This window comes from Serinus canaria, chromosome 2 (genome assembly GCF_022539315.1).
Source record: "Serinus canaria isolate serCan28SL12 chromosome 2, serCan2020, whole genome shotgun sequence".
Classification (NCBI taxonomy): domain Eukaryota; kingdom Metazoa; phylum Chordata; class Aves; order Passeriformes; family Fringillidae; genus Serinus; species Serinus canaria.
The window spans coordinates 6890284-6903910 of NC_066315.1; the positions used below are offsets into that span (position 1 = coordinate 6890284).

General features: G+C 48.6%; 2 protein-coding genes across 12 annotated transcripts in view; one reads left to right on the top strand and one right to left on the bottom strand.

Annotated features, from left to right (window-relative positions):
- Nucleotides 1-6969, bottom strand: part of KMT2C (lysine methyltransferase 2C) — a 187711-nt gene extending 180742 nt beyond the window's left edge. For 9 of the 10 annotated variants that reach the window (XM_050971688.1, XM_050971690.1, XM_050971694.1 and 6 more), the window contains exon 1: nucleotides 6786-6969. In XM_050971688.1, the coding sequence (XP_050827645.1) occupies nucleotides 6786-6961 (176 nt within the window). In that variant the 5' untranslated portion in view covers nucleotides 6962-6969. The remainder of the gene's footprint in view (nucleotides 1-6785) is intronic. The other variant, XM_050971684.1, reaches the window with a different exon arrangement.
- On the top strand, nucleotides 6468-11297 carry LOC127059325 (translation initiation factor IF-2-like). Of its 2 annotated transcripts, none has more exons than XM_050971699.1 (3): nucleotides 6468-6597; nucleotides 6967-7132; nucleotides 7772-9259. In XM_050971699.1, the coding sequence occupies exons 1-3, from the start codon at nucleotides 6550-6552 to the stop codon at nucleotides 8773-8775; spliced, it is 1218 nt and encodes a 405-aa protein (XP_050827656.1). In that variant the 5' UTR covers nucleotides 6468-6549; the 3' UTR covers nucleotides 8776-9259. The 2 variants fall into 2 exon arrangements, 1 of the variants encoding a protein (XP_050827656.1); XR_007777017.1 differs by lacking the exons at nucleotides 6468-6597; nucleotides 7772-9259 and adding exons at nucleotides 9329-9466; nucleotides 9873-11297 and having other exon boundaries at nucleotides 6986-7132.
- The last annotated feature ends 2330 nt before the right edge of the window (nucleotides 11298-13627 follow it).

The following is a 13627-nucleotide window of genomic DNA, read 5'->3' on the forward strand; positions in this document are numbered from 1 at the left end:
TTTGCTGTGAAGAACCCACTCAACATCACCAGTTCTTTTTGACCAACCAATGAACCAGCCTGTAAAAACCTCCATCTCCTGAATATTTACTCCTGTATTGGAGAGCTCAAAGGAGTCAGCCTGGAAACCAGAATCCCCCAAATTTCAGAGAGCCAAGGCTGCCCCTTCACAGAAAGCTGCAGGCTGGCAGTGCTGCCAAGAGCTCCAGCTCTGCCTCCCTCCAGCAGCCTGGCCCTTGCTCTGGCCTCCTCCTCCTCCTCCCTCCTGCTATCACAAACACGTTTCTTTGCCAGGTTAGTCCTAGCCCAGCTCAGTTTCCCAGCCCAGCTCACCACAAGTGCCTGGGTCAGCACAGGGGAGAGAACAAACAGCTGGTAGCAGAGAGAGGGCAGAGCTGCTGCTCCTTTTTGCTGCCAGAACCAGCTTAGGATTTATGGTGTTTGGGGAAAATAATAACCACCTGATGCACTCCACATACTCACAGCCTATGTTTCTTTAAGTAATAAATATTGTAGGTTTTAAGGGTTTTGCTGCTTTATCTTACTTGCTTTCAAAAGCACCAGTACTATTAGAAGAACTTACTCAGGACAGTTCTTGAAACAAGTGCCCAAAGTTATTTTGACTAACAGAGGAATGGCATGAACAGCACTAGTCCCATCCTTCAGCACATGAACAGTCTAGTCCCATCCTTCCAGTGGTGGGAAAAAACAAAAACCAGAACAAAAAATGCAGAATTCAGTACAAGTTATGAAAAGTACAAGTTACAAGCAAAAAAAGTAGTAAAATCTTGTTCCTCTGTATTTATCTAGACTATATGAACCATGCAGATTGTATGAACTGGTGATCGAATATATTAAGCATAGGAGAAAAACTTTCAATATTTCCTGGAATTGTCAGTCACCTAATTATTCAGCAATTAATAACATTTTAGTGTGCCTATGACAGCATTTCTTGAAAAGTTAATTTCACAGCATTAGTGTATAACAACACTGAATAAGGGAGTGATCATTAGTGGTAGATAAGGAAATTCTATTTTCCCTGGTCATACATAACCCTGCTACCCCTCCAGTATTGCTATGGTGCAAGGAGTTAAAAACAACTCCAGCCTGAGAAAGGCAGAGTTCACCTATTCTCAGCAAGCCAACTGCCTTGGAAAACCATCTCTGAGCTGAAATGATGACAAAAAATAGGAATGTCCATTTCCAATTACTTATCTTATGAAAGAACAATGACAAGAAGTTAGTAGGAGTTAACATGCTAACAAGGAAAAAAAAAAAAACCACAAGCAAAGCCAAGAAAATGGAACTGTTTTTATTGTTTTAAGCTGGGAAAAGTCTCCAGTGTCACTGCACACAGGATGAAGAGATGTCTGGCGTGTAGATGGCTCAGAGTAGCAACCAAGAGACTGGGCAAGACATTCCTTGTGACCAATATGCTGAGATTTCAGACAGCCATCACACTTGATCTGTCTGACAGCTCTTGGAAGTCCTCTCATGACAAGTGCTACAGAAGTTCAGTGGATCATTAAATACAAACATAGAGAAACTAACAACTGAAATGCTAAAAAAAAAAAGGCTCAGAGTCCTTCACAGCAAGTCTGTTTCAAACTGGGGAAACTGTGCATCTATTCCCAGAATTCAGCTTAACTTCACTCATCCTTAAGCCACAAGTAAAGACTCTACATAAATCTGTGTTTTAATATTTCTATAAACCCTATCCATCACACAAGCAATTATCAAGAACTGAAAAATCTGAAGACTAATACAGATATCATTCATCTCCTGAGCACTGTGAGCCAGGCTCCTGTGAAAAAAATACATAAAGCAGTTGGGGAATTGCTTGGTAATTCAAATAGGGTGGAGGAAGTCACAGAACATGGGCTGCTGAAGAAAATGGCACAAAGCTCAGCCCTGTTCCGCAAAGAGCCAACTTCAATCCTCACACCTCATCTCCTCCTCACTCTGTGTTCCACTATGTGCCTTCTGGCTTTTAGCCAAGCAGTTTGATACACGTGGCTTGTAGAGGCCAGTGTTTGCTTTAATACATTAACTCTTTGCTGGGCAATAGCTGTACAAAGCTTGTCCATCAAAAAAACCTCTGTCTTGCCAGGTAGGGATGACCTCCCCTGACTGTGATCTTGTTTAGGAACATTTTTATTCTACAACACAACATACATCTTACATTTGTAAATGTTAAATTTTGAATTGAGAAAAGGGCAAGCAAGTAAAGACATGAGTATCACACAGAAGGTGTGTGATGAACTAAAGAAACACAGCTGAGCTATAAAGCTCCATCCAACACTCTAAGCTTCTTTTGAAATGAGAGTAGGTATCTTTAAATATTGGCCTACCCTAATGCAAATGCAACTAAAGTGATGATAAAAAAATCTCAAATAATCATTTCCTGGCAAAACCACTTATGCTTAAGGGTCCTCAGACCTTAACCCATCTGCATATGTGAAATCAATGGCCTTTGAAAACCTTCTGCAGCTTACATTGGCCAAAGTAAGGAAAAACTACAATGGAAATGAAAACATGGGTAATTAAAAAAGATGCACAAAATGTTCTCCACAATTTTGAAAGCGTTATTATATTCTGCTTTAAACTAAAGACATTTGCAAAAATAACTGGTAACATACATCAAGATCTCATGAATGCTGAAAATAAAGTTTGAAGTGAGCTCAGACACTGATCTATAAAGGGTCACAATCAATGAGACTTCTGCTACTCAATTTTGCTAAGAAGCTGCATCTGTTTGTGCTGCTTATAACCTCCAGAGATTGAGAAAGCTCTGCTACTTACAATTTATTACAAGAATGTTTACTGTACCTGTACAATACTATTCTAACACATTTTGATGAACAACCAGTTGTTCATACACAGTCAAAATGAAACTCTTCCTCCACAACCTCTTTCCAACCACATTCCTATCCTTCAGGTCCCAGCCCTGGAACTTGAGGTATAATCCAAGCAAGAATTAAGTTCCCAAGATTTCAGGCCATAGAGTGAGGTGGCACCTAATTTCCATTTTTCCTCTACAGTCCTAGCAAGAGTTCTTTTAACCATGCATCTGAAAGCTTCTTTCTTCTCCATCATGTCCCAGCTTTAATAATGCAACTTTATTATCTTTTTTCAACTTTCATAAATTCAGTCTTTCTACCTTTTAAGGCAGAAAGGCAATACTACAAAAATATTTTCCTCATTCACTGCTTTGATTTCAGTTCTCTGTATTCCTCCTGATGCACCATAGCATGAACAACCTCCTTGCTCTAAATTTCAAGGCTCTGCATGGCCCGTTCTTGCTCCACCTCTTAAATTTGAATTGCTGCTCTGTACAGATATCCCCTTGTCAAAATGTAAGGAAGAAAACAGGAGTGCTGGCCTGGCAGTTCAGGCAGGAAACCAGCTTTCTGTGAAAATCCTCAGGGTGACAATGCTACCCTGCTTTAAATACATCCTCCAAGTTGGATGCCTGTGAATCACTCCCCGATGCTGAGATAGCCAGGGTACTTGAACTTCTGCATGTTCTTTTGCTCACAGCATTCTCACAGCTCCCTTGTGCTTTCCCAATACATTTCTTACATTTACATGCTGTCTTATCTTTACATTTAAATTAAGAAATTGTTTGTGCAGGAACAACCTTTGCTTATGCATTTGTACTGCGTGTAGTGCAATGGTGCCCTGGCCTCTAGGCACAATTACAATATAAATAATAAAAATGAACTGTTCACCTAAGATTAACTCTCCTGACAATGCCACACGAAACTACATCCTTCAAACAATGATAAAAGGCTGTTCTAGCACCACATTCTACCATCTGTACCTCTCTCCAGGTACTGATGACACTGATTCCCAGTTCTTCACCTACAGGAAGCCTCCACTGTTCCCTGTACTTATCTGTGTCCACAGCACCACTGGAATTTTTACTGATAACGAGGCAAAATGCAGAATGAGATGTGGGCAACCACTGTCCTACTGAAGGACCCTCTGCTCTCTTAACATAAGCCTGCTCCTGGGAAGAGCTGAGAATCCCTGGCATCTCACAGGAGCAGATTCAAGGCAGTTTTCCATCTGTCTGCTTAAACTCATCAAATTTGCTTAAAAACATGGCCTTCAAAGAAGGCAAAGTACCAACCTAAAGCACTCTCCAATATGGCACTGCTGTTTAATGGAGGCATCCATAGCTGAGGAATTATTCTATTCTGGCTTTGCCAGTTAATGCAGGGCTCTTCGTTTTATCATTACTTAGACTGCACTTAGACTGAACATTCAGTGGAACATTTCCTATAATGGGATAAAGCAGTTGAACAATTTGACTGGCTAATAGTGATTTAGACATGTGATTACAGTACAGAAAATGGTCTGACATATGCTCTTTTATCTGGTTTACATGAGGCACATTAATCCAACTGGAAAGCACAGAAGTGAAAAGGAAGATAGGACCAAGCATTCTGAAGGAAAAAACAGAAAATAGTTTTAGTTGTCTCATTTCTGTATTTGCTAGGCTAGTTGTAATCTGTATTTTTTAAATAGGAAAACTTACAAAAGAAAACCATTTTCTTCCCAAAATGGATGAAACTATAAACCACCAGTCTACACCTATGCTGTGCAGGTTAGAAAATAACATTTTTAGTAAAACCCTAGCTTCCAAAGCATTTATGACCTATGTCATAATGCCTTTACCAAAAGTACCGGATTTGCTGAAAGATGCAGCAGGACAGGGAGCACCACGCCAGCCAGGAACAATCAGAGTGTGAACAAAAAGAGTATTGATTCATTTTAATTTTTGTCTCAGCTAATTTAATTTCCCACTTTTACACAAACACTTATAATCATGTCAGCATAGGCTCATATTTTACAGGAATATTTTATTTCTTGCTAAACCTAGCCAACAACATTCCCATGACACCAAAAACCTAACTGAAGGCAAGGAATTACCTCTTTAACACACACTTTTTTTCGAGGAGTGCATACACAATCTCGAACTGGCCTAACAAGATATGTCAATTTTCACACGTAACACTATTTGGGTTTTTTGTGCAGACTGGTACATTTCATTAGTTGCATTTTTCTTCAGAAAAATAAAACACTCAAAGGTTTCCTATGTAAGGTTTGGATTCTGTCAGTAAAAATAAAACCAAAGTATGTAAAACTAAGCATAAAGGGGATGAACACAAGAACTTCACCACATATACGTTTGCCAACTACTTTCAACGACCACTATATTAAAAATTCTATCAGGAAAATACAAAAGATAATGAAAAGAGGGAGCTGTAAACAACACACCTTCCCCAAAACCAGAGGGGACATGAAAATCTTGGCAGGCAAACTTTCATCAATGACGATAACAAAAAAAAATCGTGTATCCCAAACTAATGATAGTTCTATCCTGGGATACTTATGTATTTGTAAAAACAAACGCATATGAAAGAAGCACGGTCTTCGCATGTGGTTAGGTCCAGCCCAGCAGAATCCCTTGTCATGTTGTGGACTTCCACTGTGACCTTATGGTCGGGCTTGACCTTATAAGTCTTCTCCAACCGAAATGATTCCGGCACGGAAATCGGCAGCGATGTTTGGGGTGGGCGTTTAGGGAAGCGCCAGGACCTCTCCAGGACAAACACGGCAGCGTCAACCCGAGCGCGTCCCCCAAAACAAAGGGAACAACCTCTGAACCCCGCGGCTCGGACAGACCGCACAGCGCAGGAGCTGCTTTGGTCACCTCCCGACGTTCCTTGGCCAAACGTGCCGCCCAGCTTTGCCCTATTACCGCTGCCATCAGCTATGCCATGGCAAGCTCCATCCTACTCAAAAATAACCCGCGGGGAGCGGAGCCAGCGCGGCAGCGGCGCTTCGCGGGAGCCTCCCCGGGGCCTCTCCCCGAGCGCAGCCCGGCCCCGCACCCCGCGCACCGGCACCGGCACCGGGGCCACCCCCGCTCCCTCCGCGGGCAGCGCTGCCCGGCCGGGCCCGGCCCGGCGGGATCCCCGCCCGAGGCTGCGGGAGCGGGGCGGCCCCTGGGGAGCGCCCGGCGGGGCGGGGGGGCGCTGGGGCGGGCGAGCGCCCGCGCCCCCGGCGGGGAGAGGCCGCGGCCAAGGGAGAGCTGCCAGCGGCCGGGAACGGGCTCCCCCCGCCATCCTCCGCCCCCTCCCTCCGTGTGTTTGTTGTGCTTCGGCACCGTCCCGCCGGCGCGTCCCTCCGTGCGGCGGCCGCTGACAGCTCCCCCCGCGCCGCCGAGAAACTCCTGCCTCAACTCTGCGTGTGCGCGGGGGGTGCGGGGGTGTCCTCGCCGCCACCCGCCGAGAACCGTGTTTTCCTTCCCAAAAAGAGGAGGGGAAGGGGGGGGGGGCATTACAAGGGAAAGCGACGAGGAACTACCGTCAGCGCACAGGGAGTACCCAGGCGAGGCTGAAGGCAGCCGAGCGTCCTGGAAGGGAACGGACCCAAAAAGAAGGGGGAAGGTGCAAAGGCGAGGGAAAAAGGAGGAAGAGGGTGGAGGGGGAAGAGCTAAAGAGAAACTCCGAAGAAGGAGGGGAAGAAAGGAATAGGGATGGTGAAAGAAAAGTGGAAAAGGGAGAGCAGGCGGAGGAAGACAAAGGTGAAAAAGGAGGAGGAGGAGGGGAAAGTGCAAAGGGGAGAGGAGGAGAAGAAAGAAGGGCCCTTCTCAAAATGGCATTAGGCAGAGGGAGGGGGCGACGAGTAGCGAGTCTCCACTGACAGCTCTGCCTGCGCCTGGCCGCCTGCCCCGGCCCCTCTCTGCCTCGCACACACAAACGCTGAACTTACTTCTTTCTGGCTCTCTGGAAAGGGGAAGCGCCATCTTTGCGAGGCCGGCCCCTAGGTCTTTTGTCTGTGGCTGCTGCTGCTGCTGCTGGGGGGGGAGCTCCAGGCTCGGGGGGCTGCTGCTGCTGCTGAGGCGGCTCCACCACCGCCACCACCAGACTCTTGTCCTCCGTTGACATCCTAGTCAGCAGGACGAGAGAGACACATGGATGATGATGATGAGGATGAAGATGAGGATGGTGATGGGGATCCCGATGCTCCTCCTGCTCCCGCGGCTCCTCTCCTCCTCACCTCCGCCTCCTCCACCTCCGCCTCGCATCGCTGGCCTCAGCCGCCGCCGACCAGCACAGGTAGCAGGGGGAGCAGCATGGGGAGAGCAGGAGGAGGAGGGGAGTGGGGGGGGGGGGGGGACGGGGGGGGGGGACGAAGAGAAAGCGCAGAGGACGGAAGGAAGGGTCTCACACACAATAACACCCTCCCCGGGCTCGGCGGGGTCTCTCGGGGCTGGGGGAGGTGAAGAGAGCGAGCGACAGAGACGCGGCTGGTCCCGCCGCTGGGCGCCCCCGCTCAGAGGCCCCGGGCGCTGGCGGCGGCTCCGGCTGCTGCGCTGCCCGGCTGCGGCGGCCGCCGCTTCATTGTACCCTGGCCCTGCGCCCTCCCCCCGCGCAGAGCCCCCGGGGGCGGAGGAGGAGCGGGCGGCGGCGGCGGAGGCGGCGGGGGCCGAGGCCGAGCGGAGGAAGTTTTGACAGCTCCAGCTGTTGTGTGTGTCGAGGGGCTGAGTCCGGCTGGGCTCCGCGTCCCCTTCCCAGCCGGGCCGGGAGCAGGAAGTTTAACTTTGGGGAAAGAAGGAGGAGGAAGGGTGAAAAAGGGGGAGGAGGAAGGGGGAGGAGGAGGCGGTGCCCTGCCCCCTCCCCGCGGGGTGGAGAAGGGATCCCGGCGCTGCCCTGGTGTGTAACCCCCGCCTCCCCGACTCCCTTCCCCCCCGCCAGTGCGACACATAGACACAGCGACCGACCGCCCTCGCCTCCTCCCCTGCCGCGGCCCCACACTGCGCCTGCCCCGCCCGCCCACCGCCCGTCCCCCGGCGCAGACACCCATCCGCCGCCTCGCCGACCTCACGGGCTGGGCTGGGGCCGCGCCGGGCTGCGGGGAAACCGCGGAGCGGGGCCCGGACGGGACGCGGCGCCACGGGGAGCTCCGCGCACACCACCCCGCACCGCGCCCCGGCCGCTGCCCCAGCTCTCCCCCACCCTCTCCCCGCCCTTGTTATTTCTTTTTTATTTATTTCCCCGTGGAAAAGGAAAAAAACCCTCCTGGATGCGAGCGGCCGCTCCGCGGCGGGGAGCCCCCGCCGCTGCCCGCACACGGGGTGCGCTCTGCAGGACGCGGCTCCGGGGGCAGTGCTCGGTGCCCGCCCCGGTGCCGCTCGCTTCCCCCGAGCCCCGCGGAGCCCCCGGGGAGGCGGCCGGAGCCTGGCGACGGGAGCGCTCCCCCTTCCCCCCGCCGCGCGTCTGCGGCTCGGGGCGGTGGAGGCGGGGGAGCCGCGGGCGCCCCGGGGGATGGGAAGGAGGGAGGGAGCAGAGTTCAGCGCTGTGTGCGAGGGAGACAAAGTCTGGGGAGCGTGGCCGCTTTCCAGCAGCTCCGGCTGGAACAGCTGCGGGCGCTCGGGGCGGGGGGGGCTCCCCAGGCAGGGGCCCGGCTGGCTGGCTGGCTGCCCGCCCGGCTGCGGGGCGGGGTTAAGCCTCATTACACGGGATTTAACGTGTCCCGGAGGCCAGCGGGGACTCGGGCTCCGAGGGGAGGCGGGGGTGCGCCGCGGCCTCGCAGCCGGAGAAAAGTCCGGCCACGGGGCGAGGAAGCGACCGCGCCCCCGGACTTTCCTCCCGGGCGCTGCCCCGACGCGCTCCGCTGCCCGCGGCGGGAGCGGCTCCAGCGGAGCGCGGCCGCCGGTCCGGGGCCCCCGCGCCGGGCACCGCCCCAAGGGCACCCCTGAGTCGCCCCCCGCGGGGCCCCAGCCCGGCCGCCTCTCCCTCCTTCCCTCCCTCCTTCCTTCCTTCCATCCCGGGGCCGGAGCGGAGGGAGCGGGTTCGGGGCGCGGATGCTGAATCACGAAAAGGCGCGCACGGACAGAAGAGCGGCGCGGTGACTCGTGCTTGGCGGGCGGGTTCGGGAACTTCGCCGGACTTGCAGACGTGGTGGGGAGCGATAGCCCCAAGGGTGCGACTAAACACATCCCGGGAGCCCCGCACGGAGCGTGTTTCCAGTGGCCTTTGGGTTTCTGTTTGAATACCAGTTGATAAAATGGCCTGGGGTATCACACAGGTACAAAGAGGGAACGAGGGACTGATGTTAGTCGCTTTTTTTTTTTAAAGTGAAGAAAAACCACAAAGCAATCCAGACCTTTACACTGCTTTTCCTTCCCCAATTTTTCACTTGTCAGCGTCAGAATACAAAATTAAATGGTATGCTGTAGCAAATGGGACTTTTGCTGGCCTGTTTTGTTCAGAACCTTTTCATAACAAAACCTTTGTTGATTCCTTTTCTAGGTTTCTGTGTAATTAAATAGACCTTTGTGACATTTTCATATAATGTATGAAATACATTTGTCTTCACTTACATACATATAAAATTATATGGAGCCATCCCTATTGTTCAACCACGCAAGGAGAGCAGCTGGATTGTTGGTAAGGCTTTCTTGGCCCTGTCACTGAAGATGTACTTATTTATGCCAAATAAAAAAATACATCCTGAGTAAAATGTTTGTGTTATGAAGTCTGTAAATGACAGCATGTCATTTACAGACTGTAAATGCTGCTCATACAGTTTCAGATACGGGATCTTAGTGTGTTTACATGTTGTCTGACAGAAGAAAGTGCCTTTGAATTTTGTTAACTCAGGCAAGTGAGCGTAATTTAACTGAAAACATTTAATGCTATACAGGCCCAGGCTTCCGTGGAGTAGAGAGAAAAAGGGTGGGTAGAGGGAAGGAAAAGGCCACTGCCTCTGCACAGTGGGATGGCTGGTGTGGCATTTGCTGGAGTTGCCAGGTTGCCATCTGGTCTACTAAAACAAATGGCCATCTCCTGACAGGCTGGCCGTGCGTGAGCGGGCCCAGCGCACATGCGCCACAGCTCGGGTGAGCCTCGGATGTGTCAGAGCCACTCTGCGTGTGCAAATTGATTGGAGCTGTGACATGTGAGCACACCGTGGCTTCTCATCAACTGCTTGGAGTGTGGGGAATGGCTGCCACATCCCCTGGCAGATCCCAGAAATCACTGGCTTCACTTGTCCCTGTGTTGTTCATCCAGTTCCCCCATGGAAATGTTTTTTAATACCCTTAGATCACCTGCCAGTGGTTGAGCTTTGGGACGTGTGCCTTATACAAAAATATGTGATTCAATTTTTTTTTTCTTTTTGTCTTTGTTAATACATTAATTATGTGTATATGTATCTACCACAATATAAAATGGGAGTGGAGGCAGAACTAAGTCAACATTGGTGTTGTGTGGTCTAGCACAGGAGAGAATTAGGGACTTAGCCCATGAGTTCTGCTGCTGTGCCTTATCTGCTTAGGTGTCCAAACACAGCTGGGCAGGTCTGTGCTGTGAAGGGCTGGCTGCAGCCACTGCTGTGGCAATCAAAGGTGTGAAGAGCTGAGCAGGACTGAGAGAGGCTGGAGAGCAGGAACCTGAGGCGGAGATGGAATTGCAGGAAACTCTATTTGCTGGCGTTATCTGTCACTCGGAGAAGGCAGAGGGACGAGCTGGGAGACGTGTCACCACACATAAATCCAGTGTGGGAGTGCTTTGTTGATTCAGGATATTTGAACAGTTCTGTCAGGAAAATTTTTACGTTTACACCTTGGCCACACTAACCACCTATTATAAATTTTCTCTGTCTGGAAAACACACACTTTTGCAGCAAATATATGATATTGAATGAACAGGTTGTCTGCTTTACTGAGTGTTAAGAGATCCTCTAGTTCATTGTAAACTAACTCAGGTGAGCTGGCACACCTGGTTTTTTTAAACTTTCATGGCCAGGCAGAGTTGAAACTTTCAACTAGAATTTTACATTCTAGCCTTCCTTAAAATAAACATTTCTGTAGTTTTGGAATTGTTTCTGAAATGTGAGATCCTTGCAGCTCTGATTAAACAAGGCATGCTAGCGGTTTTAACTTCAAAACATCCTAAATTGTCCCAATGTGCTTCATAACAAATACTTTCATAACAGAAGAAGTTGAAGACAGAATGTTGTCTTAAATCAGCTAGTTAAGGAAAATTATTTTGTTACAATTAAAAGGAAAATGACAACTGGAATGTAAATATAATTTTGTCTTTATACAACTAAAGTGGTGTATGGAACATAAATAATAAGAAAATTATTCTGGAATATATCAGGAATGGGATCCAGATACTTTCTGGTTTATGACATTTATTCAGAGCTCTGCCAGTTTAATGATCATCCATCACTCTACATGAACCAAATAAAAGTTTAATTTTTGTTTTCTTCTCATTTGTGTTCCCATTGCAGAAAAATCCAAGTTATCACAAAAGCTGCATTTAAGCTACATCAGCAACATGCTAACATTTCAAATGTTCAGTGTATTGAACTACTTTGTCTTACCCTGTGCTAAATTGATCATTGACTGTGTTCAACATCTGTTTACTTCAGTGTGCTGCTCTGAAAACTGCAGACAGTTTGGTGCTGCTGCACATCCCATATGGTTCTCCTTGTTACAAACTTCACGATGAAGGTGCAGGGGCAGCTGAGTGCAGCAACCACATCAGCTGCCTGTGATATTTGTTTTACAGCTGCATTTATATTCACCCAAGTAGTCCAGAAATAGCCAAATTACTGGATTTTTTTTTTTCAGTAATAAAAAACCAAGACCAAGATAATTTAAAAGACTTCTAGACAAAGCCTAAATCAAGTGACAAAATAAGGATTACATCATACAAATACGTGACTTCTGGTTAATTTGTACTAAACTTGGCTGGGCTACAAAAAATGTTAGCATATGCTAATTGTCGTATGCTAACCAATGTGTTGTGGAAGCCTAGTTTTAAACTTGAAATGTTTGTTTCTTCTTTTCATCAGTTTTGCTTACTTGTCATCTCATGGATCTGCCTTACTTCAGGCAGCAGCACAGCCTGGGCAGTGGGTATGACACACACACACCCTTCCTTGAGCACTGGGGACTTTCCCAGCAGTTTGGGGAGATGCTTTTTGCTGCCATGGCGGGGAAAATCCTCTCTTCTCACCCTGAGCAGCATTCCCAGACAGCTGGAGAATTCCAGTTACCAGGGACTCTGGAGCAGTGCACATAATGTGGAGGTCCAGTTTGCCTAGAATCCACCTAACTGCTCTCGTTAGAGGCATTCACAGCCCACAAGGAAAAACCATTTCATTCTAGTTCATGTTTTCTCACCTGCTCCCCTCTGTGAAATATTCTGACTTCTGTTGGACAGCAGCTGCACCCCACACAAACAGATCCAGAATTTGTAGGAACGTGGGGCTGACACAGGCCAGGCTCCCCCATCCCTGTGAGCTCCCCATCCCTGCCAGTTCCCATCCCTCACTGCTCCCCATCCCTGCCTGTTCCCCATCCTTCCCTGCTCCCCATCCCTGCCAGTTCCCATCCCTCACTGCTCCCCATCCCTGCCTGTTCCCCATCCTTCCCTGCTCCCCATCCCTGGCTGTTCCCATCCCTCCCTGCACCCATCCTTGCCAGCTCCCCATCCCTGTGAACTCCCCATCCCTGCCTGTTCTCCATCCCTCCCTGTTCCCCATTCCTGTGAGCTCCCCATCCCTGCCAGCTCCCCATCCCCCCTGTTCCTTATCTTTCCCTGCTCCCCATCCCCACTGTTCTCCCTCTTTCCCTGCTCCCCATCCCTGCTGCCCCTGCCTAGCTCAGAGTGTGCTGAAGGCAGCAGTGCCCACGCTGTGATGGATGTGCTGCCTCACACCTTTACACCTCAGCCTCACCAAACCCTAAGGCCTTTTCATCATATTAAGCTCCTTTGACTGGGCTAATGTGACTGAGAAACACACCTTTTTTATCCATTAAGATGAGGCCAAAAATGTTAAGTGCTCAAGATGCAAGCCCCTAGGGCTTGTCTATATATCGAGTTATTACACGTGGAGGCTTTTATCTTCAGAAAAAAATGTTCTTTTTGTGCACGCCAGAGTGTGAATTTAAAACCAGTGGTTGTAGTAAAACCCTCATGCAGACTCACTCATTCTGGCATCTTCTGGCTTTTTTTTTTTCTTCTTTTTTTTTTTTTAGATTAAGTCAAATTTCTTTAATTTATTTAAGTGAAATAAAAAAAAGGTACTCAGAGTGAGTTTGTCCACATGAGGAATTTTGCTTGCCTACCTCTGGTAGTAGCATTAATAATACCTTCCTATATGGAGAAGCTTTGTCTATTAGGAATGTTAATTTTGCACATGTTTGCACTTATTTGCATTTGAATCATCCTATTTTTACAAGTGGTAGCTGAGGCATTCTACTGAAATTCATTAAGTTATTCCAAACTGAGGCCATGATCCTGGGGATGCTAAATTAGGCAGATAAGTAACTACATGCATAAATAGATTCACTGAAGACAACTACCTCCTGATTAAAGTTTGTTCTGTCTTTAAACCTTTTCAGTAATGCTTAAATTCTTCCCAAACTTGCAATTTATATAACTTTTTCTTAGAAGAAACAATGAACTGTGCTATGTAATGTGCTTTTTTAGCATCCCTGTGAAGTCACATAAATATCTACAAGTTACTTAGGAACTTCTGTTCCGTTCTTTGTGAACTGCTGTCTGGTTTACACATTTATGAAACTGTAATTT

Bases quoted from the DNA above. Each gene is read 5' to 3' on its own strand.
- LOC127059325 (XM_050971699.1), top strand. From the start codon at position 6,550: ATGGTGAAAGAAAAGTGGAAAAGGGAGAGCAGGCGGAGGAAGACAAAG. The intron at 6,598-6,966 runs GTGAAAAAGGAG...TTGACATCCTAG, and splicing joins GCAGGCGGAGGAAGACAAAG to TCAGCAGGACGAGAGAGACA. The intron at 7,133-7,771 runs GTAGCAGGGGGA...CCCCCCCGCCAG, and splicing joins GCCGCCGCCGACCAGCACAG to TGCGACACATAGACACAGCG.